The sequence below is a fragment of the Sorex araneus genome, chromosome 4 (assembly GCF_027595985.1).
Source record: "Sorex araneus isolate mSorAra2 chromosome 4, mSorAra2.pri, whole genome shotgun sequence".
Classification (NCBI taxonomy): domain Eukaryota; kingdom Metazoa; phylum Chordata; class Mammalia; order Eulipotyphla; family Soricidae; genus Sorex; species Sorex araneus.
In genome coordinates, this window is record NC_073305.1 from 46,504,054 (window position 1) to 46,531,286 (window position 27,233).

General features: G+C 43.3%; 1 protein-coding gene across 1 annotated transcript in view; it reads left to right on the plus strand.

Annotated features, from left to right (window-relative positions):
* Positions 1 to 26,364, plus strand: part of RBM5 (RNA binding motif protein 5) — a 40,349-nt gene extending 13,985 nt beyond the window's left edge. The window contains exons 5-25 of the mRNA XM_055134871.1: positions 1,624 to 1,693; positions 2,175 to 2,248; positions 4,599 to 4,682; positions 6,651 to 6,711; positions 8,187 to 8,252; positions 9,051 to 9,211; positions 11,734 to 11,831; positions 12,396 to 12,483; positions 12,653 to 12,730; positions 13,003 to 13,075; positions 15,030 to 15,115; positions 15,490 to 15,574; positions 15,783 to 15,874; positions 18,329 to 18,490; positions 19,874 to 20,023; positions 20,108 to 20,179; positions 20,959 to 21,138; positions 21,426 to 21,500; positions 22,632 to 22,729; positions 22,809 to 22,938; positions 25,738 to 26,364. Coding sequence (XP_054990846.1) covers positions 1,624 to 1,693; positions 2,175 to 2,248; positions 4,599 to 4,682; positions 6,651 to 6,711; positions 8,187 to 8,252; positions 9,051 to 9,211; positions 11,734 to 11,831; positions 12,396 to 12,483; positions 12,653 to 12,730; positions 13,003 to 13,075; positions 15,030 to 15,115; positions 15,490 to 15,574; positions 15,783 to 15,874; positions 18,329 to 18,490; positions 19,874 to 20,023; positions 20,108 to 20,179; positions 20,959 to 21,138; positions 21,426 to 21,500; positions 22,632 to 22,729; positions 22,809 to 22,938; positions 25,738 to 25,863 — 2,109 coding nt within the window. The 3' untranslated portion in view covers positions 25,864 to 26,364. The remainder of the gene's footprint in view (positions 1 to 1,623; positions 1,694 to 2,174; positions 2,249 to 4,598; positions 4,683 to 6,650; positions 6,712 to 8,186; positions 8,253 to 9,050; positions 9,212 to 11,733; positions 11,832 to 12,395; positions 12,484 to 12,652; positions 12,731 to 13,002; positions 13,076 to 15,029; positions 15,116 to 15,489; positions 15,575 to 15,782; positions 15,875 to 18,328; positions 18,491 to 19,873; positions 20,024 to 20,107; positions 20,180 to 20,958; positions 21,139 to 21,425; positions 21,501 to 22,631; positions 22,730 to 22,808; positions 22,939 to 25,737) is intronic.
* Positions 26,365 to 27,233: the final 869 nt, after the last annotated feature.

A 27,233-nucleotide genomic window follows, 5' to 3' on the forward strand; every position in this document is an offset into this window, starting at 1 on the left:
ATATATCCAATGTGTGGTTCCTGTGGTTGGATCTCCAGTTGGTGACAGGGACCCCCAAAATATAATAAACTAGATATTATGAAAGCAGAAACAAAGCAGAGCATTGCATCAGCTAAGAAGTTGTTGGTGCCAGAGTGATGATAGTACAGTGAGCAGGGTGTTGGCCTTGCACAGTCAACTCTGGTTCAATGCCTGGCATCCTATATGGTCCCCTGAGTACCAGTACTGATTCCAAAGTGCAAATTGAGGAATAAACCCTGAGCACTTCCAGGTGTAACTCAAAAAGAGCCAGAAGAAGAAGTTGCAGTGTTTGAGAAATAAAATAGCAGGTAAGGCACTTGCTTCTGACTGACCCAAATTCAGTCTCTGGAATTTCATAGGTACCCTGAGCATGGCCAGTTGTGGCCTAAAAACAAACACTCCCCCTATCCAAAAAAATAATAATAATGTGTTGAATATGTTGTATAAGTGACTTTTTTTTTTTTTTTTTTTGGTCACACCTGGTGATGCACAGGGGTTACTCCTGGCTTTGCACTCAGGAATTACTCCTGGCGGTGCTCAGGGGACCATATGGGATGCTGGGAATCAAAACCGGGTCGTCTGCATGCAAGGCAAACGCCCTACCCGCTCGCTGTGCTATCTATCACTCCAGCCCAGTGACTCAAATTTTTTCATACTAAACACACATCCACAAATGACTATAAAAAGCACTGCAAGTATTGACTTCAAGTTCCAAATTATTACCTATAATCTGCAGCCTTTCACATAATTAGAAAAATTGGGGTCGCTTAGAATCTTCCTCACAAGTTTGTACTGTTTTGTGTTCCCCAAGAGCACTATCAAGTACGATTGATAAACTGTGTGTGTGTGTGTGTGAGAGAGAGAGAGAGATTTGTTTGTGTTTTTGGTTTGGGGGCCATAACGAGCTGTGCTTAGGGGTCACTTCTGACAAGGAGTGACCTTATATGATGCTAAGGATCAAATTCAGGTCAAGTGCGTGTATGGCAAGCATCTTACCCACTCTCCAGCCTCGAATGTGTTATTTTTTGTTTTTGTTTTTGTTTTCTTTTTGGGTCACACCCAGCGATGCTCAGGGGTTACTCCTGGCTCTGCATGTCAGGAATTACTCCTGGCAGTGCTCAGAGGACCATATGGGATGGTGGGAATTGAACCTGGGTCGGCCATGTGCAAGGCAAACGCCCGACCTGCTGTGCTATTACTCCAGCCCTCGAATGTGTTTTTTACTGATGCCTGTTGCAATAGGGCTTTTTGTCTAGTATCACCTAGCAAGAATTCTGGGTTCAGATCAGATTTATTAATTAAAGCTCATTACATTCTTAAGTACAGTATAAGCTTTGTTAATTTTCAAAATAATATGAAATCCTTGTCCTCATTTAAATCTGTTATTTATGCCCAAAGGGTGTTTTTATCATACAAATTATGCCTACAGGATTGTTATATAAATTTTTCTGGAATTATTTGTTTTGTTCCTTATTTGCACTTTGGTGATAGAAGTTTAAAATGTGGCTATTTTGGCAGTTTATATGTTTCTCAGACTTCAGATTTTCTTTCAGATTATTTGTGACTAAAATCTTAACTCTTAATGTGTAAAACCCTGTGCAGATTCGAGAAATGATGGAGTCCTTTGAAGGTCCTCAGCCTGCGGACGTGAGGCTGATGAAAAGGAAAACAGGTGAGAGCTTGCTTAGTTCTGCTGTTCTGGTTCTCTTCCCCATTCCCACCTCAGTCCCTAAAGAACATCCTGATACCCCCAATCTTCAAGCACATGAATTCAGAATGAAAGGTTTGCCATGGCTAAGGAATGTGACTCTTTGAAACCGATGTTAGCATCTGAGGACTTTTTTTTTTTTTAACTTTGTTTTTAGGGACTTTTTTTCCTTCGGTAAGTAGTGATTTATAAACTCCTTGTTTGACTGTAGTCGGTTGCATGGTTACTTTTAAACGTGGAATGAAATCAAGTGACATTTAGTTCAGGTGGCTTGGTTCCTTGCCATGGCAAAGTATCAAGAAGATCCCCAAGTCAAGTCACATTTGTAAAGCTGCTTCCCAATTGGCTTTGTCACGCAGTGTTGAAGCAGTGGGAGAGAGATTCGCCTGTTATAAAGGAACTGACTAACACGAGTATCCCGTCTATATCTGAATGCTGTCTCTAGGTGTAAGCCGTGGTTTCGCCTTCGTGGAGTTTTATCACTTGCAAGATGCTACCAGCTGGATGGAAGCCAATCAGGTTGCTTCACTCACCAAGTCTAGATATTCATGAAAATGGAACAAGTCTGTACAATTTAAAAAAAGGTTGAAGGAGTGGTTTGTTCCAAAGGAGTGACTTTTAAAAAAGAAAAGCTTTGTATATATTAAAATTGATATTACACAATAAGTACTATACCAAGAATTGCATTGCAGAATTTGCTCTGTTTTTAAACATAACTACCTTGCAGGGCTTTGTTAACGATTTGAGTACCTGTGGTGATTACCAGGACACCTTGATGTTCCTTTTTTTCCTACCTGATTATGTACCTGTTCGTTATGCCTATTGAGAGTGGTTTTAGAATACCCAACTCTCAGTTTTACGGTGAAGAGAATTAATGAAATCAGTTACAAGCATTTTATTGGTAACTCCTTATTGTGGAGACCACAGACGTCCCAAAAGCATAACTGCTTACCTGGGACCTGGAAGAATTTATGAAAAATACATTTCATGAGATTAGTGTGGAAACTAATCTCCCAAGAATACCTTTTATAGTCTGGAGCAAATCATTAATAATTCTTTAGCATCGACTGATGTTCTTCAGTTTGTCAGTAATGTCAGTAATGTTTAGAACTTGGCATTTAAATATTTTTTGCCCGAACTCTCAATGCATTACTGAATGCCTTAACCAAGTGCATTCTGGGAAGTTGACTAAACCTCAACTCATTATGTTGTGTTTAAAAAGCAGCATTATGTTTTGTCACCTATAAATAAGAGTCCTGGCAATATGTTGACATTTATAATAACACTTATTAATGAATGAGAGCATCATTTTAATTTGTTAGATTTTTGAGCCTCTTATTTTCTTACCCAAGGGTGACAGACAGCTTACAAAAGTAGAGCTTCATCTGTTGAATACTGTGGGCACCATCCTAGTAATAAATTCATAATATTAACAAGCTTCATGTGACTGCTTGTTTTGATGCAGTGTCAATGTCGAATGACTTGCCTAGGAGTGTAAAACTCCTAAGAAATTAAATCCTGTGAGACATTTTTTAAACACCACAATTTTAATGTATACAAAGCTATATTAATATGTAATATTTCATTACAGTTCAAATTCACTCCAGAAATAAAAGGCCTGTAGGATTAGGGATTCAGTGATAGTTTGGAGTCTCCCCCAGCAACACATCCCTCCTAGTGGGATGGTTTATTGACATATAGCCCAGCTTCTTTATTTTTGCTTCTATACATCACAGTGAGTGGTTGGCCCGTCAGCTCTTTCCCTCTTGACCAGACATGCAGTCTTGCATTTAGATATTGCAGCAACAACATTCACAGCATGTCTTAACTTCCAGGATTTGCAAGAAACAAATTGTTTAACAGTATGTATGTTTAGAGGGGTTAGACTCCTTTAAAAAAAATAAATAAACCTGGATAATCTAACCTACTTAAATCTGTTCTGATAGTGTCAGAATACCCTGCTCCCTCCCTAACCCTCTCTTGCGAAGGGGGGGAAAAAAACAGTGCTTCTGTTTAATGAAGGCTCTTTGGGGACAGGTGCTGGGTATACTTTTGGCTACATTGGTTCATCTCAGAGATTTGACATTTTAAAGTTAAATTCCTTTAAGTCACATGAATGACTTAAAGATGTTGGTGAATGAACTTTCTCTAACCCCCTGAAGAAACTTCATTGGCCTTCTGGTTACTCGTCTTGAAGAGAGTACCATCAATTTCAGTGAAAAAAAGCGTCTGTCACTTAGGACATTACGTGGTTGCAGTTGACAGGAACAAATCTCACTTAACCATTTTAAGAGTCGATGGCATTCAGAATAGTATTCCCTCTTGAGGAAAAGCTTGTAACCAGGTTCCCTTTTTAAATGAGTTGTCCTCTATGTCCGTGACTGGACATATCCTGAAGCAAGAGTTTGGGAAAAGGGGAAATGAAAAGGCTTTTACTTGGTGTAAGGATGGGGGAAAAGTGAAGCGAAGCCCAAGGAAACTGCTAAGGGCTAAAAGTAGGAGGCAATCTCAGAACTGGGAGAGTTGTATCTTCTGCTTTTTGAAATAGACTGTCACTCTCAGGCAGCCTGTCAATGCTGAATGTTAGGACTTCTGTCTCTGCTGGAGACACGGCCTGGTGCATGTCAGCGTTTAGTGTTTGGCAGCTTTCTCAGCACTCCCTGACTCCGTTTACCTTTACTCCGCATCCCATTCTCTTACTGCCTATCTGAAGGATTGGATGGGCAGAGTATAGGTGGCGGTGGTTGGTCCTCCCCGTATGTTGTCCATTTAATTCCAGAGCACTGATTTTTCCGAAGTGTGCTCTGCCCTGGGAAAATGGACACATGTTCCTCACAATAGGAATAACTAATGAACTTTTTTTTCACAGAAAAAGTTGGTGATTCAAGGAAAGCACATTGCAATGCATTATAGCAATCCCAGACCTAAGTTTGAAGATTGGCTTTGTAACAAGGTGAGCATGTTTTTTGTTTAACTATACAAAGAAACTAATAAGTATACAATCACCAGCTTTTAACCTAAGGTAATTTTTGTGCTTTTGGCTTTCTTTGGATCCTCCCACATAGATATTAGAGGACAGAATACATAGAACAGGGGACAGGAGCAATAGTACAGCAGGTAGGGTGCTTGCTTTGCACATGACTGACCCAGCTTCAATCCTCAACACCCTTATGATTTCCTGAAACTGCCAGGTGTAATTCCTAAGTGTATGTTCACAGCACCAACTTGTGTGGCCTAAAGAAAACCCAATAAAAGTACATAGTACTCTAAAAATTTTCAGCCCAGTATTTTAGTTAAGATCCTGCGTTTGACAAAAGAGAATGCCCTGTCACAAAGGTGGGGTGGAGTGGGGGGGATACTGGGAATATGGGTGGGGGGGACTGGGCACTGCTGGAGGGATATAAAAATGCAGACATGAAAGTTCATAAGTTTGTAACTGTAACTCATGGTGGGCTACTACATGTGTAACTATATGAATTCATAATGGTTTAATTATAATTTACTTTTGAATGTTATCAAAAGTGAAGGCCTGTCTCATAATCTAAACAGTATCTATTTAGATGAGCAAAGACTTAATGGTCTAAACACCTAAGCATTCCATTGTGAGTGGAAAATGTAATTAATATATAAGGAGATATCCTTCATACGATTAGTATTTTTACTATTCTCTTCAATAAAGTTTAATAGTGACCATCACAAAAAAAAAAAGATCCTGCGTTTGAGTCACTTAGCTATATTTTTAATTCTATAGTTGGGATGGTCTCTTAAATACATTAACAAAAATCCTGTATTAAAATCTATTGTCCTGGGGCTGGAGCAATAGTACAGCAAGTAGGGCATTTGCCTTGCACTCGGCTGACCCGGGTTTGATTCCCAGAATCCCATATGGTCCTCTGAGCACCACCAGTGGTGATTCCTGAGTGCAGAGCCAGGATTAACTCCTGTGCATTGCCAAGGACCCATAAAGAAAAAAATATAAAATAAAATCTATTGTCCTGTCACCAATGCACCATTTTGAATTGGATGTTGCTATTAACATTTTTGTTTGTTTGTTTTGCTTTTTGGGTCACACCCGGCGATGCACAGGGGTCACTCCTGGCTCTGCACTCAGGAATTACCCCTGGTGGCGCGCAGGGGACCACGAGTAGGATGCTGGGAATCAAACCCAGGTTGGCTGCATGCAAGGCAAACGCCCTATCCGCTGTGCTATCACTGCAGCCCGCTATTGACATTTTTAAAGTGCTCATACACTCAGGCATCTACCCAATGTCTAGTAGAAAATAGATAGTATTCCCTTTATTTTGTATTTAGAATGTGTGTATTTAGAATGATTTATATATTGTTTGTAACTTTATCAGTGATCTGTTTGTAGAAATTTTTACCAACTTGATAAAAATTATATTCTACTTCAGAATGCATCAAGAGACAAGAGAGATAGTACAGGGATTAAGACCCTTGCCTTGGGTGGAGTGATAGCATAGCGGGTAGGGTGGTTGCCTTGTATGAGGCTGACCCGGGTTCGATTCCCAGCATCCTATATGATCCCCCGAGCACCGCCAGGAGTAATTCCTGAGTGCATGAGCCAGAAGTAACCCCTGTGCATTGCTGGGTGTGACCCAGAAAGGGGAAGAAAAAAAAAAGCCTTTCCTTGTAATGCAGCTGACACCAGTTTGATCTCTAACACTGTATGTGGTTACCTGAACACTGCTGGATGTTGTAGCCTCAAAAAATAAAATACACTTGAGTTGTGTTTCTTAAAAAAATTGATTCAGTGAAATGTCTTAAATACATAGCCCTTTGTCTTACATACATACCACTTTCTGCTTTTTATGTTGCTTTCTAGCCCTTATTGCTTTAACCCATATTGTTACTTGTAAGCCTGGCCTATTGTGAGAAATAATCAAAGATTTTTGTTTTCCAGTGCTGCCTTAACAATTTCAGGAAAAGACTAAAATGCTTCCGATGTGGAGCAGACAAGTTTGGTAAGTCCAGACTCATCTATTTGGAATATACATTAAAGCCTGACTAATGGGTGGGCAGGGGCAGGGGCAGAGAGATAGTCTGTGGTTAAGGTCCTAGCTTGCTTGAGGCCAGCCCTCCTTAAATCCGTGGCACCACATTGATTTCCCTAAACACCACCTGATATGACCCTGTGAACTATGTACAGAGACTGAACCCCCACCCCCTAACATACTGGGTTGTTGATAAGTTGGAGCTAAGGTGTAGATTATAGGTCATTTAAACAGTAATTTGTATATCTCCCTTAAGCCTTCCTTTATCTTAGTTTAGGTAGCTGCCGTTGAAGATGTTACAATAAGGGAAAGTTATTTTTCAAAATATGCTCACCTGGTTTGCATTTTGCATCTTGTTTTCTTCAGCAAAAAGATAAAAGCAGTCTTTCATGTTCCAGGTTTTTGCATTTCATATTTATCACATCAAAACTAATGAAGTTTGCTATAGATAAAATAGTTTTCTATAGTGAATTTTCAAATTAAAAAAAAATTTTAATTAAAACAAATGAAGTGGGGCTGGAGCAATAGCACAGCGGGTGGGGTGTTTGCCTTGCATGCGACCAACCTGGTTTCGATTCCCAGCATCCCTATGGTCCCTCAAGCACCGCCAGGAATATTTCCTGAGTGCATGAGCCAGGAGTAACCCCTGAGCATCACCGGGTGTGACCAAAAAAGCCCAAAAAAAAACGAACTTAAATGAAGTAAAAAGAAAGAAATGGGGACGGTGCTAGAGTGAATCACCGAGTAGAGTGCTTGCCTTGACATGAATGACTGGGTTCAGTCCCTAGCATGCCATATGATTCCCCAAGCACTGCCAGGAGTAAGTACTGAGAACAGACAAAAGCTAAGCAAACTCCTGATCTTCTCCAGGTGTGGCCCAAACCACCATCAGCACCACCCCCCAGAAAAGGAGATTGGAGATACAGTACAGGGGATAGGGTAGTTGTCTTGCAACACAGCTCACGCGGTTCACTCACAGGCACCCAATATCGTCCCCTGAGTACTACTGGGGAAGATAGTTCAAAGGGCTGGCACACATGCTCTTCTTGTAGGAACCCTAAGATGGAGCTATGGCATCATTTGGTCATGTCCCTCAGCCCTGCCCCACCCAGGGATAACTCCCCCACCCCCGCCGCCCCGAAAGTACTCACCTTAGTGTGGCCCCAAAACCAAAATTATTTCAAAGGAGCTGGAGGAATAGCGCAGCAGGTAGGGAGTTAGACTTGCACGCAACCAACCTGGATTCTATCCTTGAAATCCCATATTGTCTCCCAGCCGTACTAGCAATGATTCTAAGTCCTAAGCACCACTGGATATGACCCTAAAGCAAAAAAATTATTTGAAGACCATTTCACTTACTATATAAGTTGGAGGCTTTAGTGTATTATTTTGCTAACAGTGCACTTTTAGTTATTTTCAATTCTGAATCTCCCCCTCTCTTACAGACTCTGAACAAGAAGTGCCCCCTGGAACCACAGAATCAGTGCAGTCTGTGGATTATTACTGTGATAGTAAGTTCCAAGTTTTGACTTGGTTTTTTTGTTTGTTTGTTTTAGAGGTTGAACTCAGTTGCAGTCCCTCTCCTTCAAATGAGTATGCTAATTTATCCCAAAAAGATTGGTTTTTAGAGGCCGGAAAGAGAGTACAGGGGATAGGACACTTGCCTTGCACGCAGCCAACCCACGTTCGATTTCTGGCATCCATATGATACCCTGTCCACTTCCAGGAGTAACCTCTGAGCATGGCCAGGTGTGGCCAAAACAAAAAAGATAGGTTTTTTGGGTTGGAGAAATAGTTCAATGACCTGAGCCACATGCTGTGCATGAAGAAAGCTCAGCTAAATCCCTACTACCTCTCAGGTCCCCTGAGCACATTAGGTAGCAACCTCTACCCTGGATTAGCTCACAAGCACCACTAAGTATAGCCCCTTCAGGGGGCTGGAGTGATAGCATAGCGGGTGGAGCGTTTGCCTTGCACGCGGCCGACCAGGGTTCAAATCCCAGCATCCCATATGGTCCCCTGAGCACCGCCGGGGGTGATTCCTGAGTGCAGAGCCAGGAGTAACCCCTGTGCATCGCCAGGTGTGACCCAAAAACAACAAAAAAAAAAGTATAGCCCCTTCCACCCCCCAAAGAAAATAGAAGACTTTTTTCCCCCCCTATTTCCTCCATGTCCTAGTGAAAGATATATTAGGAACTTCCCAAAAAGAATTCATTTTTGTATTTGAAATAGCCTCAAAAAGTCCTGGTTATAGTGGCGTAATGCATATATATGTTGTCTTGTCTTTCCCCCCCCCCCACCCCTCCCAGCAATCATACTGCGAAATATCGCACCACACACTGTGGTGGATTCCATCATGACAGCGCTGTCTCCCTATGCATCCTTAGCAGTCAATAACATTCGCCTCATAAAAGACAAACAGACCCAACAGAACAGAGGTTTTGCATTTGTGCAGCTGTCTTCTGCAATGGTAAGTTGCTCTTTGAATCATTGTGTGGGTGGGGGCTGGCAGCAATTATGGACTAGTAAATATTTTTGTTTAGGAAATAAGAGAGATAGGAAAGGAAGCAGTTAGGCAGAGAAAGTGAAATCACACATCCCAAGCTAGGTTGCAGGTGATTTTTGAATGGAGTGTCTGGCATCTTACTGTTTTTTTTCCTTTTAATCTAAATTTAGGGATTTCGGGGCCGGAGCGATAGCACAGCGGGTAGGGCGTTTGCCTTGCACGCGGCCGACCCGGGTTCAATCCCCGGCATCCCATATGGTCCCCCAAGCACCGCCAGGAGTAATTCCTGAGTGCAAAGCCAGGAGTAACCCCTGAGCATAGCTGGGTGTGACCCAAAAAGCAAAAAATAAATAAATAAATAAATAAATAAATTTAGGGATTTCAAAGTAATATCATTCAGTGTTGCAGCACATGCATCATATGTTTGAAGTTTCTGAATTGATCCCAGGACTCTTTCCCCCAAAAAAAAATTTTTTTTTTTTTGTACAGTTGTGGTTTATTTATTTATTTATTTATTTATTTTTTGCTTTTTGGGTCACACCCGGCAATGCACAGGGGTATTCCTGGCTCATGCACTCAGGAATTACCCCTGGTGGTGCTCAGGGGACCATATGGGATGCTGGGATTCGAACCTGGGTCGGCCGCGTGCAAGGCAAACGCCCTACCCGCTGTGTTATCGCTCCAGCCCCCCAAAAAAAAAATTTTTTTTTTCCCCTTTTTGGGTCACACCTGGCGATGCACAGGGGTTACTCCTGGCTCTGCACTCAGGAATTACCCCTGGCCGTGCTCAGGTGACCATATGGGATGCTGGCATTCGAACCCGGATCGGCCATGTGCAAGGCAAACGCCCTACCCGCTGTGCTATCGCTCCAGCCCCAGCCCCCCCCCAAATTTTTTTTTTTTACTTCTTTTTTTTTTTTAACTTTTTATTAAATCACCATGTGGAAAGTTACAAAGTTCGCAGGTTTATATGTCAGTTATACAATATTCAAACACCCATCCCTTCACCAGTGCCCATATTCCACCACCAGAAACCCCAGTATACCCCCCACCCCCTACCCCCTACTGTATAACTAATGAATTTCACTTCATTTTTTCTTTACCTTGATTACATTCCATAATTCAACACAAAACTCACTATAGTTGTTAGAGTTTCCAAGCAAGAGAGACAGACCTACTACATTTGATAATTAGTTTGCTTAGTTCACAGTCCAGAGAGCTGGCTGCTACATTAAAAACCTTCAATATTTCAACAAAAACTTACTGTTATTATTTGGAGTTTCCCCCCCCAAGTCAGACCTGTTCAAAAGGAACCGTTTCACGTTGCTGACAATTATAAATGCTAAGTCTGGATTTCTGTATAAAGTCCAGGGAAAATTTTGCCAGATGCTGGAACCCCAATTCCAAAAGCTGTCTCTGGTTCCCGCTCATTCCACATCCACCGGCTCTGCAGAGACATGGGCACCCGGGCCGAAAACCCGGCCGGCTGGAGCCGAGCCCCGGCCCTGGCGGGGGCTGGCCCTGTATCCCGCGGCTGTTTCAAGTTCAAAGCACACATTTTTTTTTTTTTTTCCTCGCGCCAAAAGTTCATACCTTCTCAACGGACCCACAAAATGTCGGACACCACGCCGTCTCCCGGAGGGGAGAGAGACCAAGAAGGAGGAAATAACCAAAAAAATTTTTAAGGAAAATTTGATTCACAAATTGTGTTGTGGGGCCAGAGCAATAGCACAGTTTGTAGCACTTACAAATTGCAAGTCACTTGCTTGCATGTGACTGACCTGGGTTCCATCCCCTGCAACCCATATGCCCCCACTAGAACCCCTACTCCTGAGCTCAGAGCCAGGAGTAAGCCCTGAGCACAGCTGGGTGTGGCCCAAAACCAAAATTGTGATGCTGTAAGGCTCTTGGAGCCTAAACTTCAGAACACACTGTTGCAGTGCTAAGGTTTTTTTTTTTTTTTAATTCTAAAAATACTAGGAGTCACAATTTAGTCTACCTCCTTTGTGCTGTTGTAGATTGCTTTAATTTTTACTCCATTGATAATATTGGATACTGCCTGGGATCAGGGGTGTGGCTTAGTTGTAAAGCCCTTGCCTTGTGAGTGGGAGACCCTGGGTTCAGACCCAACCATCTCGGGGCCTGAGAGATAGTACAGTGGGTAGGGCGCTTGCCATCAGATTGGATCCCAGGCATCCCATGTGTTCCCCCAAAGCACTGCCCCAGAAAAACTTCCAGGCATAGCTGGGTGGACGCAACTTGACTGCACTGACCAAGTGTATAACTTCCATGCACTGCTGGGTGTTGGTCGCATGCACGAACACACACACAATGTTGGATACCTTTCTGTCCGAGGGGACTTAAGTTTCTCAATTTTATATCTACAAAATTGAATTCCTGTTGTTTAATATAAAGCTATATTTGAATGCCAGGGGTACATGGTATTTTAATTAAAGGGGGGAAATTTTTTTTCCATTTTTTTCCAGGATGCTTCTCAGCTGCTTCAGATATTACAGAGTCTCCACCCTCCTTTGAAAATTGATGGCAAAACTATAGGGGTTGATTTTGCAAAAAGTGCCAGAAAGTGAGTGGCTTTATTGTCATTCTTAGTTCACACTGCTGCATCTGCATACCTGTGCTGCTTTGTTAATTCAATTTGAAGCCTGTCTTCCCCTCACTGAAACTTTTCTTCTTAGTTATCAAACCAGGAGGGAGACACTTTCTCCAACACCTTCCTCTTGTCCTTAATAAACAGTTGCCAGAAAATTTTAGATCAGAAAAGAATGCGGATTGGCAAATGTTTTTGAAAATGTGCCCTGTGCTGATTTCTTAATGCAAATAATGTAGAAACAATGTTTTCCATTTAGAGCAGCCTGGTGATTGCTTTCTATAGCTAGAAGTTAAGTCTAGTAATACACATTTCCCATATCTGGTGTCATTGAACAGTGACAGGGGTTCTTGCCCATTGAGGGATTTGTCCATAGAACTTGCCTTGGCAAGTGTTAAGAACTTTCCCTGCTCTAAACACAGTCTTTTGGATTTGAGACCGCCTAACTAAGGCTGGAATTGTTTTTCATTTGGCCAATCAGAGGCACTGATTTGGAACATAATGATTTAGAATTGAATGATTAGGTCTTTGTGGTTTCAGAGACTTGGTCCTCCCAGATGGTAACCGAGTCAGCGCCTTCTCTGTGGCTAGTACAGCCATTGCTGCTGCTCAGTGGTCATCCACCCAGGTAAGATAGAGGGTCTTTTTATTGAAAATAGTGTGGTGGTGCTGCCCAAATTCATAAAAAGGACTTCTGTGGTACTGATTTTAGGAGCAAGGGCATTTCTAGGGAATGCTTTATGGATTCTTTCTTTGATATTCACTAAGTCTGTATTCCCTCTTTTAATATTTTGTAGTCTCAAAGTGGTGAAGGAGGAGGTGTTGACTATAGTTACTTGCAGCCAGGCCAAGATGGTTATGCCCAGTATGCTCAGGTAGGTGATCTCACTAGTATATAGCTTCTGACGTCAAGAATATTGTACCTGTATTTTTTGTTGTTGGGCTGCAAGGTGGGGGCATGAATGTGCAGTGGCATTTGTGGGCTACTAACTTCATACTTGGTATACTTAATTGGCATAGGGTGGGGGTTGGGCCGTGAAGTGCTGGGAATCAAACTCATGGCCCCACCACAGACAACATGTGCTCTACCAGTTGAGCCATATCCCTGACCTTAAGACTAGCAGCTTTAACAAGAACTTTTCTTCAGTACTCACAGGATTACCAACAGTTTTATCAGCAGCAGCCTGGAGGATTGGAATCTGATGCATCATCTGCAACAGGTAGTAGCTTTATTTCCTTTGTATCTTTTTGATTTTGAGTGACACCCAGTTTTGAGCGCTGCTCCCAGATTGGTTTGGTGCCCTTTTGCTGGTTTTTCTCAGCAGTACTCAGAAACATATAGATCACAGATGGTGCCAGCGTGTTAGTACAGTGGGTAGGCCCTTGTCTTGCATGCAGCCGACATGGATTCAACCCCATGCACCCATGTTGTCCCCTGAATCCACCAGGAGAGATCCTGAACACAGCCAGGAGAAGCCAGTAGTGGCCCCCAAACCAAAACCAAACAAAAAAGAGAACGGTCTCCTGCTTGGAAAGCATATGCTCCAGCCCTTTGAGCTATCTGCATGGCCTTCCCTTTTATCTTTTAAGCAACAACAGTTCAAAGAATATGACTAGTTCTAAGAATGCTAAGCTACAAAATCATTTTCCTACATGATAAAGACTTGTTGCTTTAGGTTGTTTGCATATACCAAGGACTGTAACCTCATTTTAAAAAATGGCATAAATAGGGGCTGGAGCGATAGCACAGCGGGTAGGGTGTTTGCCCTGCACGCGGCCAACCCGGGTTCGAATCCCAGCATCCCATATGGTCCCCTGAGCACCGCCAGGAGTAATTCCTGAGTGCAGAGCCAGGAGTAACCCCTGTGCATCTCCAGGTGTGACCCAAAAAGCAAAAAAAATAAAAAATAAAAAATGGCATAAATATTCATTCTTGGGATTCAGCTTTGTGTCTCTGTTTTGAATTATGAGTACCCACATTGACTCAAGTGAGCAAACAGGGTGTGGCCCAAGAGTCCGGTACTAAAATTTCAATCAGAAGGGTTATGCTTGTTGGTATTTTTGTTGGTTGGTTTTTGTGTGCTGGGTGTTGAGTCTAGGTCTCCTGCATGGACACATGTACTTTACCTGGCCCCAGAGAATCAGTCTGTACACCTTACCTCCTATACTCTCTCTGACCCCTGGTAGGGTCAGTCTGTAGAAGCTTTTGCTGGACTCGGTTGTGGCTCAGTAGAAGAGTACTTGCCTTGCATGTGTGAGGTCCTGGGTTGACTCCCTCGTACTGCAAAATATAAGAAATAAAAGGTAGCAGCCTTTGCATAATTATAGCTTTCATAATTATAAGTCACTTGGGGCTAGAGAGAGAATATTGCAGGTGGGATGCTTTCATTGCACGTGCCAGCTGAGGTTCAATCTCTGGTATCTCATATGGTCCCCTGAGCCCAGCAGAAATAAATCCTAATATTTTTTTTTTACAACGTAGTTCATGGTATTTGATTATATTTAATATTCAAACACCAATACCCCCCACCATTATACCTTGCACCCCCATATTTCGGGTATTCCATCCCAAACCCCAATCCCTGTCCCAAAGCAGAACCGAAATAACATAGTATTTCCCTCTAAGATTGGTTGCCTCCTACTTTGAGTCCCAATAAATGTGGTGCAGTATCTTGTAGTATGGGTAGGGTGTGCCCTATGAAGTGTCATGCAGCTGCAAATGTGGCCACGCAGTCCAGGGGAAAGTGCACTCGTGGGTGTGGAGAGCAGCCATAAGTGGGGCGGCAGTTGAGTTCTAGAGGTTTTCAGCTGCCATGGCTGGGTCCCTTGGGGTGGGGCCGCCCTGCTGTGGGGCACCCCGAGTGAAACAGCCTGGCGTGGGGTCCCTGGCATGGTTATGGAACCCTGAGTTCAAAGCCAGGAATAATCAAAGCATTTCAAGGAGTAGCTTTTAAAAATTTTTTTTTCTTCCCTGCCTTCTTGACCATCATACGGAATGTTTCTCTTCATGTACCAAAAGAATGAAAATACCATTGGTATAAAAATAACTTTCAGGAATAACTTTCAGGAATTTAGTATTAAGACCTTACATATACAAAGACAAGATAAAGATGTTTGGCTTTAAGTTCAGTGCCTTGCCTTGACTCTTTGTAACCAACCTGTGTTTATCATCAGGCACAGCGGTGACCACCACATCAGCAGCTGTTGTATCCCAGAGTCCCCAGCTATATAATCAAACCTCCAATCCACCCAGCTCTCCGGTAATCCTGTTGTCATAAACACAGATATGGTGATTGTTGGGGAAATTTTAGCTACACAAGTATTATCCTTTCCTGTTGTCTGAGCTAGGGTTGAATAATAGCACCCATTCTGACCTTATTTTTCCCTGTCTGGTAGATGATAACTATATATATTTTAAACATAAGATTCCAGATAGGTTGTATTTATATTTTATGCATGCTTTGACTTGACCTTTAGGAAGAAAATGGTCAGCATGTGTTTTGCTCAAGGATTGCCTTAGATTGTTGCTACAGTGTGTCTGTCAGGGGAGTCTTCCTCCTGGATGATTGCAGTGATTTAGTTCTCTTAAGAGGCTTTACAGTTGAAATTATATTGAAGCTGCTGTTCTTTCCAGACTGAGGAAGCACAGCCTAGCACTAGCACAAGTACACAGGCCCCAGCCGCTTCCCCCACTGGTGTAGTTCCTGGTACCAAATATGGTAAGCCAAACCTCATGGGGATGTTGACAGTTGGAAGGTCCTAGTTGTCTTTGTTTAATGAGAGTTCCTCTCCCTTTGTGGGTGTCAAAGGGACACTTGGGGATGTGAGAGAAGACCATTAAGACCTGCTGCATCTTAGTGGTTTAGAATTTCAAATGAACCCAGTTTCTTCCTTGGAATGACTGTATGATGGATTTTGTTTTTGCAGCTGTGCCTGATACATCCACTTACCAATATGATGAATCTTCAGGATATTACTATGATCCGACAACAGGTCTCTACTATGACCCCAACTCACAAGTAAATGCATTATTTTCTTGCCCAATTTCTAGGAATAGAAATGTTCCTAGTTTCATTTAATCCATTTGTGAGATATGAAGGGAAATATTCTGTACAAGGAGCAAATGACAGATTAGTTTAACTTGTTCAAACCATCACATTAAAATTTTTATTTCTGGATTTAATTTTTGGGCGGTTTGGTGTTTTGGTATTCTTTAATTTGGGGGCCACATCTAGCTATACTCAGGGCTTACTCCTGACTGAGCTCAGGGATCATTCCTGATAGGGTTTGTAATACTGGGAATCAAACGGGCTATATGCCAGACAAGTTCCATACCTACTGTAGTATCTCTTTGGCCCTGGGTTTAAATTCTGGAGTGCTATAAACATTTTGAGGTATAATGGGTAGACAGAAAAAGGTATACATTGGTGCCAGAGAGAGTATAGTAGGTAAGGTGCTTGTCTTACTCATAGCAGAACTGGATTCAATCCCCAGCACCTCATATGGTACCTGCCAGGACTAACCCCTGAATACAGAGCCAGGATTAAGTCCTGAGCACTGCTGGGTATGGTCCAAAAATCAAGGAAAATGTGCACAAGAAAAGTGCAATTTTTTTTTTCTTTTTGGGTCACACCCAGCGATGCACAGGGGTTACTCCTGGCTTTGCACTCAGGAATCACTCCTGGCAGTGCTTGGGGACCGTATGGGATGCCGGGGATCTCGGCCACGTGCAAGGCAAACGCCCTACCCGCTGTGCTATCTCTCCGGCCCCGAAAAGTGCAATTCTTTGAAAGATTATATTTGTGTATATCTACCAGATAATAAATAGATAAAGGACAAAACATGTTTATTGCCGAGCCAGAGTAATAGTACAGAGAATAGGGCTGCCTTGCACTTGGCTGACCTGGGTAAGATTTCCAGTATCCATTTGGTCTCCTGAATACTGCCAAGAGGAGGACAGGAGTGACTGTTTTTTTGGGGGGAGGTTCAAACCCGGCGATACACCGGGGTTATTCCTGGCTCTGCACTCAGGAATCACCCCTGGCAGTGCTCAGGGGACCATATGGGATGCTGTGAATCGAACCCGGGTCAGCCGCGTTTAAGGCAAACATCCTACCCGCTGTGCTATTGCTCCAGCCCCCAGCCAGGAGTAACTTCTGAGCATAGCTGGTGTGACCAAAAAAAAACAAAAAGTCGTCCTTTACCCGCTACCCTTTCCCAAAAGAATAAACTATAGTGCGTATTGCGTTGGAAATGCCCTCCTTTATTTCCACACACACACTTGGATTTTTGGGTCACACCCATTGTTTACTCCTGACTTTGCACTCAGGAATTCCTTCTGACAGTGCTCAGGGGACCATGTGGGATGTTGGGGATTGAACAGAGTCAAAGTGCCCTCTTGCCCCTTACTGGTTTATATGCTTCCTCTTCAGTAACCATTGTCATGGAGTTATTATCGTGGATATTATTATATCATATTGGAGCGATTAGCACAGCAAGTAGGGTGTTTGCCTTGTACACTGCTGACCCAGGTTTGATTCCTGTGTCCCTCTCGGAGAGCCTAGCAAGCTACCCGTGGGGTATTCAATATGCCAAAAACAGTAACAAGTCTCACAATGAAGACATTACTGGTGCCCGTTCGAGCAGATCGATGAACAACAGTGCTATTATTGTCAGATTAAAATTAACTGGTTGTGGGGCCAGAGCAGTAGTACAGTGGGTAGGACAAACATTTGCCTTGCATGCAGCCAATCAATGTTTGATGCCCAACCTCTCATGATTCCGCAAGCAGCACCAGGAGTCATTCCTGAGGGCAGAGTAATCCCTGAGCATCACCAGATGTAGTCTAAAATTTAAAATAAATAGGTTGATGTTAATCTTTATGTTTAGGCCAGGCCTAGTAGAAATTATTATATATAAAAGACTCACTATATTGAAAATCCGTTATTTAAATGATGTATATAGGCCAGAGTGATAGTACAGTAGGGCACTTGCTTTCTTTTTACGTGGGAGGCTTAACCAAGGAGTTGCTGCAAATAAGCCCAAATGAGAATAGTTGGGAAGTTGTCTGGCAACGCAACTTTGACATGCCTTTTTGACAAGTTGCTCTTGTAAGATAATGGTCTGAGGTGGAGTCAGAGAGATGATAATGCAGTTGCATATGACTGACCTGGTTCGATTTCTGACACCTCATAATGTCTCTCCAGTATTGCCAGGAGTGACTCCTGGGCAGAGCCAGGGAGTAAGTCCTAAGCACCACCAAGGTGTTAGCCGAAAAAAATTTAAAAATAAAGTTTGATGGTCAATGAGATGATTCAAGGGTTGGTGTGGAAGCATGTGGGAGGTTAAGGTTAACTCCTTGGTACTGCATGATCCTCTTAACATACCCAATTGTGACCAGAAGCAAAATAAAATAACAATTTGACCTGGCAGAAAGCCTGCATTAAGCCTACATTTGTGTTTTGTTTTTCTAGTACTACTACAATTCCTTAACCCAGCAGTATCTATACTGGGATGGAGAGAAGGAGACCTACGTGCCAGCTGCTGAATCTAGCTCCCACCAGCAGACAGGTTTACCTTCTGCGAAAGAGGGGAAAGAAAAGAAAGAGAAACCTAAGAGCAAAACAGCTCAACAGGTGAGAACATGATCCAACTAGGGGATCATTTCTCTCTTGAGTATTAGGCCTAACTTACAGTATTTTGGAAGTTATTAATGTCACCCTTACTTGGGTCTAATAAAATGTGTTATTTATATTATGTTCATAGAACACTATGTTGGTTTTTTAGTGAACGTATATTATCAATTGCCTTTACACTTGGAGGAGAAAAAATTCTGGAGGGCTATAGGTTTTTCCACAGTATCCATAAATAGCTTTGGTTGTGTATAGTAGCATCTCATCATATAATTGTAGGTAAGGGCTAAAGAGTTTTGTCAGAAAGTACATGTTAGGGGCCAGAGCAGTAGCAAAGCAGATAGGGTGTTTTCCTTGCACATGGATGACCCTGGTTCAGTCCCTGACATCACATCCCATATGATCACCCGAGCACCACCAGGAGTAATTCTTGAATGCAGAGTCAGGAGTAAAAGAGCATTTCTAAACTGTTTACAATAGCCAGAATCTGGAAAAGACCTGAGTGCCCGAGAAAAGATTACTGGTTAAAGAAACATTGGTACATCTACACAGTGGAATACTATGCTGCTGTTTGAAAGGATGAAGTCATGAAATTTGCATATAAGTGGATCATCATGGAGAATATCATGTTAAATGAAATGAGTGAGAAAGAGAGGTACAGACATAGAAAGATTGCATTTACTTGTGGAATATAAAGTAACAGAATGTGAGACTTAGACCCAAGAATAGTAGAGATGTGTATCAGGAGGATTGCTCCACGGCTTGGAAGCTGGACTCACAAGCTGGCAGAAAAGGCAGCTCATACAGAGAAGGGACCACCACGTAAAGGGTGCTTGGAAAGCCCGCTCGGGATGGGAGATGCGAGCTGAAAGTAGACTGTAGACCTAACATGATGGCCACTCAATACTTACATTGCAAACCACAACACCCTAAAGGGGAGAGAGAGCAAAAGGGATGCCCTGCCACAGAGGCAGGGTGGGGGTGATGGGAGGGATACTGGGATCATTGGTGGTAGAGAATGGGCACTGGTGGAGGGATGGGTACTTGATCATTGTATGACTGAAACATAAGCATGGAAGTTTATGAGTCTGTAACTGTACCTCACGGTGTTTCATATAAAAATATATTTTTTTAAATATCGCTGAGTGTAGCCTAAAAACAATGCTCGTGTAAGATCCATATTGGTTTATATGGTCTTGGCTCAGGAGATTTTTCTAGGCCTCAACCATAGAGTTTCACAGGTGGGGTTGCCATGCTTTGTTTGCTTAAAGATAGATTTCCAGAGAGGAGTTTAAGTGATTGTTCTGAAAGGGATGCAGTAGACCACATAAGTTGGGAATTCCTGCTTTACCTAAGTGATTTTTGGTGGTCCTTATTTGACATTAGATCGCCAAAGACATGGAACGCTGGGCTAAGAGTTTAAACAAGCAGAAAGAAAACTTTAAAAACAGCTTTCAACCTGTCAATTCCTTAAGAGAAGAGGAAAGAAGAGAATCTGCAGCAGCAGATGCTGGCTTTGCTCTCTTTGAGAAGAAGGTAACAGGAACCAGAATGGCCATACTTTAGAATGTGAATAAGGAAAACTGGAGACCAGTGACTCATTTATTCTCTTTTTCCCAGGGAACTTTAGCTGAACGGCAACAACTCATCCCAGAATTGGTACGAAATGGGGATGAAGAGAACCCCCTCAAAGTAAGGAAATCCTACTTATGTTTAAAGATTGTATCGCTGGTCTGTCTCTGAAAGTCAGATTTCAAGCTTGACTTTCAAGTGTTTCTTTGTTAATAATATACCTACTCAAAACTGGTATGTTTACAGAGAGTATAAGGAACATCTAACATAGATAGTATCCATGTTCTGGGCTTGATTTCCATCCCTCTAACACCCTTGTGTGAGAGCAAATGAAATGGGGGGTTGGGAAGAAGAAATTTGAATTCCTAAGCACATTAAATAGAAAGCTTTAATAGACTGGAAATAAAAAATCAGGATCAAAAGTACCATACTTAGAGGCTGGAGCTCTAATACAGTGGGTAAGGCCCTTAAATGCCTTGCACATAGCTGACCTGGATTTGATCCCTGTTAATCCCATATGGTCCTTTAAGCCAACCATGAGTGGATGCCTGAGTACCGTGGAGTGTAGCCCAAAAATGAAACAAAGAAACCAAAAACACCATACTTAATATGTACTAAGCTAGGTGGAGTATTACTGTGATCTATTGTTTGGTATTTTCCTACCTGATCAGCCATCTATGATCTCAACCAAGGGGTTTGGTACGAGGAAAGCTGTCAGACAAAAGACTAGAGAATCTGATTGGCCCATGTATTTAGGTGAAAGGCAATGTATTACTTATAACATCAGAACTATTGAAGTTCTCTGACTTCTTGGATTATATATTACATTATCAAGAAAACAGGATATTGCTATCTTCCTGTTACATATTTTTAATGACTCATCTTCCTTTTATCCCTAGCGGGGCCTGGTTGCTGCTTACAGTGGTGACAGTGACAATGAAGAGGAGTTGGTGGAGAGACTTGAGAGTGAGGAAGAGAAGCTGGCTGACTGGAAGAAAATGGCCTGCCTGCTGTGCCGGCGCCAATTCCCAAACAAAGATGCCCTGGTCAGACATCAGCAGCTGTCAGACCTACACAAGGTGCCCAGGCTTCTCACCTATTCAGAGGCGGGGCGGGGGCAAGGCAGCTGAATGCACATGCTCATACAGGCAGAGGCTTAGTAAATCCTTGGATTGAATGATTGCCCTTTTAGAAGTCTGTTTTGTCTATAACATGTTCAGATTATGGAGAACAAAGAAGCATGACAACTTCCTAAGCCCCTGACTCCACTTTTCATGCCTTAGTGGCATGAATTGGGCTTTGACTCTTGCTTTTTTAGTAGATTTTGATTATGAATTCTTACTGTGTCTCTGTAAATCTTTTTTAGCAAAACATGGACATCTATCGACGATCCAGGCTAAGTGAACAGGAGCTGGAAGCCTTGGAGCTGAGGGAGCGAGAGGTGAATAAGAGTCATTGTGTCACTATGGGGCCGGAGCAATAGCACAGCGGGTAGGGCGTTTGCCTTGCACGCGGCCAACCCGGGTTCGATCCCCGGCATTCCATAGGGTCCCCCAAGCACTGCCAGGAGTAATTCCTGAGTGCAAAAGCCAGGAGTAACCCCTGAGCATTGCTGGGTGTGACCCAAAAAGCAAAAAAAAAAAAAAGTCATTGTGACACTAGAAAGAATATCTTAGAATATATGCCATTAGCTTTTATTTGTGGTTCTTAGTACAGGTGCTCGGCAGGGTGAGATTTATTACATATTTATTCATCACCTATCGATTATTTTTGATCAAGTAGACTGAACTCAGGCTCAAAGTGCTTTGTGACCCCTACGTTGTTTGTTTTTTTTGAGATTGCACAAACATATCCTCCAACCTGACTGGCAAACATTGGCTGGTGAAGTATACCATATTTTAGTAAATTAGGCTCAGGGGACAGCAGTGTTGTGGAGGACAGGAGCAGAGCAATCTTTGAAACCAGGAATGAGCAAGCATTTGGTAATGGGGTTGGTTGCTGAGGATTATCCGTACAAAAATAGGCCTCTAGATTAGAAATAAACCAGGAGCAAGTTCTTTGAAATTACCTACCCTAGGATCATTCTGAAGTATCTGTAGTTAAGGGTTTACATTCCTATTATTTTCCACTGTTTATGGTGCCAGCTACCCAGGGATTGCAATGAGCAGGTCTCTGGAAACCTCATGGGCACTGTCCCTGGAGGGTACCTCTGACCAGATGCTATGGGGAAATGGCAGCTCTGACTGCCTTTCTCTTGGACATTTGCAGGCTCATTGGCAGGCTTTCTCCACGGCCAGCAGGCTACTTGAAGAAAGGTTTCAACAAGTAATGGCTAATTAAATAAAATTGCCTATTGGAGACATAGTTTGCCCCATACACAATTTACAAACTGCCATTTTAGCTATGATTAAGGGCCTTGGGAGAAACAAGGACAGTTTGTTTGGTATTTCAGTCCACTCCAAAAAACAAGTTCTAGATTAAACTATTTGAGGTGATAATCTTAAAGTGTAGATTCATAGACGGTTAGGGATTGAAGTCTGATATCGTTGGCATTGTTTGTTCTCCCACATAGATGAAATACCGAGATCGAGCTGCAGAAAGACGGGAGAAGTACGGCATTCCTGAACCTCCAGAGCCCAAGCGCAAGAAGCAGTTTGATGCTGGCACTGTGTATGTGTTAGACACATTTTTTCCGTTCGTCCACTAGGACTCTGGCTGTTTTAATTAACTGTGTGTTTGCCACTGGCAGGAATTATGAGCAGCCTACCAAAGATGGCATTGACCACAGTAACATTGGCAACAAGATGCTGCAGGCCATGGGTTGGAGGGAAGGCTCAGGTTTGGGAAGGAAGTGTCAAGGCATCACAGCCCCCATTGAGGTAAGCAGTAGGATGAGGCTTCGTGGCCTGCAGGCATATCTCAAAGATAAGATGAGATCGAAGTGCCGGGGTATCGGGCAGCTGCCTTGATGCAAAGGCTAGTATCCAGCTAAATCATGTCATCACTGCTCATTGGGTTCTTGTTCCTTGCAACCTTCCCTCTATCCTCTTATTGGGAGGCGTCAATTGGGAGGAATGGGTTTGAGCATCCTACTTGACTCTTCTGGTCTTTGCTATCTTCAGGAAAACCTGTTTTCCCTAAGGACTGTATTTTTCTATATTCTGCTATAAAAAAGTCCTTAACATCAACTCAGATCTGGGTAGCTTAGGATAGGTTTTGTTTTTGTTTTTTATGGGGTTTTTCTTGTTTGGTCTTTTGTTTTGCTTGGCTTTTTGGGTCACACCCAGCAATGCTCAGGGGTTACTCCTGGCTCTGCACTCAGGAATTACTCCTGGCGATGCTCGGAGACCATAGGGATGCCAGGGATAGAAACTGAGTCAGCCCTACCTGCTGTACTGTCACGCCACCCCAGATTAGGACTTGTTTTTTTTTTGTTTGTTTTTGTTTTTAAGGTCCTATGTGTTTATGGTTTTTCTGTGCTGGGGATCCAACCTTGTACATGTGTTCTACTGCTGAGCTACTCCTTGGCTTGCTTTTAATTTCTAATTAATTTTGGATGTGTATAGAGCAAATTGTAATTTAATAGGTTTTACTTTCCTTTAAGGATTAGAATACAGTGGGTATGAAGATTGCCTTGCGCTGACCAATTCTGGTCCAATCCCCAGCACCACTCATGGCCCCCTAAATACCATCTGGTGTGACCAACTGTATCACTGTCACCCTGTTGCTCATTGATTTGCTCTAGTGGGCCCCAGTAACGTCTCCATTGTGAGACTTGTTACTCTTTTTGGCATATTGAATACGCCACAGGTAGCTTGCCAGGCTCTGCCGTGCAGGCGGGATACTCTCGGTAGCTTGTTGGGCTCTCCGAGAGGGACAAAGGAATCGAACCCGGGTCGGTTGCGTGTAACAATGCCGCAAGTAGGGCAGTTGTCTGGCACGTGGTCAGCCCACGTTTGTTCCCCAGCACTCCATATAGCCCCCCAGTCTCTCCAGGAGTATTTCCTGAACCTCACTGAATGTGTTCTCCCAAAAATTTTGTGGGAGCCAGAAAGAGTATAGTGAGTAGAGTATTTGCTTTGCATGCAGCCAGATTAAGTTCAGTCCCCAGCACCAAAGGTCCCTGAGTACCTCCAAGGGGATCTGCACCCTTGAGAACAGAGCCAGGAGTGGGCCCTGAGTGCTATAGGACCTCCCTTCTGTCCTCCAAATGGGGCTGTGCTGCTCCCATCATTTCTTGGTGGCGGGGGGGGGGGGGGGGGGGTTGGGGGAGAGTTGAAGTTCTAGGGATTAAATCAAGGTTTTGCACATGCAAGGCATGTGTGCTACCACTTAAGAGGATCAAGGGGGCTCCCAGGACATGCTCAGGTGGCAGTACTGAATACTTAGCAGTATTTAGCTAACAAGGCCACAGAATTCAGTGTTTAGGCCCAACACTATGATGATACTTGAGGTGGCCAGACCCAAACCTGACGGAACTTAGGAGGTCATATGGAGCCAGAGATGGAATTTGCTCCTGTGTCTTGAGATATTTTTCTGAACCCAGACCAGGATTTGTAGGGGCATTGCACAGGCATCACTCCAGGTGGTATTCAGGAGGTCTTAGAGTGTTAGGGATTGAACCCACCCCTCCTGCATGCAAAGCTTGCAGTCAAACTGTTTAGTTTTCACTCCAGCCTTTGGCCCAGGAATTTTGTTTATGGTTCCCTAATTTATCAAACACCAAATTGAGAGATGATTCCAGAATTGGACCCCAAACACCCTTTTTTGTTCCTCGCTTCTAAACAGCTAAAGGATTGTGTAGCCAGTGATCGCTCCCTTTCCAACCTGGCAACACAGCTTGGGTCAAACTCTAGACCCTGTTTATTCTGTGCAAGTGAGTTCTGATACTGGGCTGTCTTGTGTTCTGGGCCTTCCCTGGGCTTCATTTGAGTCCTTTGGGCCCCTTACTAGGCACAGGTGCTTGCTGAGCAGGTACGCAGGGTGGGACAGGCGTGCCTCCTATTGTCTGTGTCCATTTTATTCCCTCATTCTTTCAGACGTGCTGTAGGTTGGAATCCATTACATACAGCTTCCTCCTCTCGGGCCAAGGGGATCGCTTAGTGGGCTGGAGCTCGTGCTGCTGCTTTGCATGCGAGAGACCCAAGTTTTTGTTTTGTTGTGTTTTTTTTTTTTTAATTAATTTATTTTTTAATTAGTGAGTTACAGTGAGGGTACAGTTACAGATTCACACATTTTCGTGCTTGTTTTTCCCTCGTGCAATGTTTAAGAGTCCATCCCTCCACCAGTGTCCATTCTCCACCACCAATGAACCCAGTATCCCTCCCACCCACCCCAGTCCCATCCCCACCACCCCACCCCACTTCTGTAGCGGGACATTCCAATTTGATATCTCTCTTTCCTTTTGGGTATTGTGGTTCCAAATAGGGGTATTGAGTGGTCATTCTGTTCAGTCTCTAGTCTACTTTCAACACTCAAGAGAGACCCAAGTTTTATTCTCAGCACTGCTTGGTCCGCTAAGCACTGCCAGATGTGACCCGAATGCCAGCAATTTGAAAAATACTTGCTCCTCTCTTCTCTCCTGGCTGGGTGCTCCTGCTTAGAAGGGAGTGAGCTAGAGGAGTGGGAGTATTCCACATCCTTTCTGCCCACTGCTGACAGCAGTTTTGTTTTCCCAGGCCCAAGTCCGGCTAAAAGGAGCTGGCCTGGGAGCCAAAGGCAGTGCATACGGATTGTCTGGTGCAGATTCCTACAAAGATGCTGTCCGGAAAGCCATGTTTGCCCGGTTCACTGAAATGGAGTGAAACTCAAAAGGGGAGAGAAATGACGACGAGCTTCGAAGAGTCCATCTCCTGAATTCACTCACGCCTGGTTCTTCAAGGGCATGCCTTGTGCTATTAAGTGTTTAGGGTGAACACTTCATTCTGCAAGGTTTCCCTCCCACGTAAAGGAGTTCCCTACCTATGGGTTGTTTGGTGAATACCCTTCCTTCCTGCCAGAGGGCTTCTGAGCTGGCGAGGGGACAGTGGGTCTTTTATACTTAAATGTACATAGTGTAATGTAGTGTGTTTTACATGTGTAGCCTATGTTGTGCTCCATCAGCCCCGCTCATTCTTAGGGGTGTTGAGATGCCATAGGTGGTATGTGATACCAAAGCCGCCTCTGTCATTTGTTGTTGTGCTGTCTTTTCTTGGCAAAAGCCTTGTGTATATTTGTATATTACACATTTGTACAGAATTTTGGAAGATTTTCAGTCTAGTTGCCAAATCTGGCTCCTTTACAAAAGAAATACCTTGAAAAATGAGTGTCTATGTCTCTCTATTCTTGGGTGACCCAGTGACTCAGGCATTGAACAGCCTTGTGGAAACTCAACCATAACTAAGCCAGCTTTTTCACTTCCCATTTCAAAACATCAAAGGAAGTGTGAGCCCTTCTATTGCTCCAGTTTTCACAGACTGTTCCAGGCCTCTTCGGGTGCAGGGTTTTTAACCATCCTACAGAATAGGACCTCCCTACATTGGCCCTGATTCAGGAGACACCTAGCCCACCCTCTGTTGAGGTAGTTGCTATGGGCTGTATGTCACTATGCTTCTTGCCATATCTGTTGCTCAGGGTATTGCAGGAGCTTTTGTTCTGACGGATATCATCTTCTCATTTTTGTCTAGGCTTGTTTGCAAGCTTAAAGTTTGCCTGGGTCTGCACTAGTTCCCAAACCAGATGGGTGGTGATGTGAATACCCAGGCTGCCAGTTTGGCTGACCTGAGCACTTGGGCTCTGTATTGGTATAGAGTCAAAGAACGGTGGTATTCCTCACAGTTCAAATATTACAGCTTTGACAGGTAGGAAATGAGAAAGATATTTTGCTGCTTATCAGTAGTACTGGTCCTTTTGAAATTGATGTGCAAAGTGCTCAGGAGGAACTTTGAGGACACCAGCCTTTATCCCAGGCTCTCAGGAGGCACTTTTGGAGAAGGGTGAGCCTGATCTGTTTTGCTCAGGAAATGTGAAGACATTTACAGGAGCCCCAAATCCAGGCTGCTATGGGAGGAATATGAGAACCTGATAAAGGGGCAGTGAAACTCATCCTCCAGATCCAACCTGGGGAATCGTGGCTAGCCCCACGTCAATATCCATCATCCTATAGAAGCTGAGGCTGTGCAATACAGTATTCAGC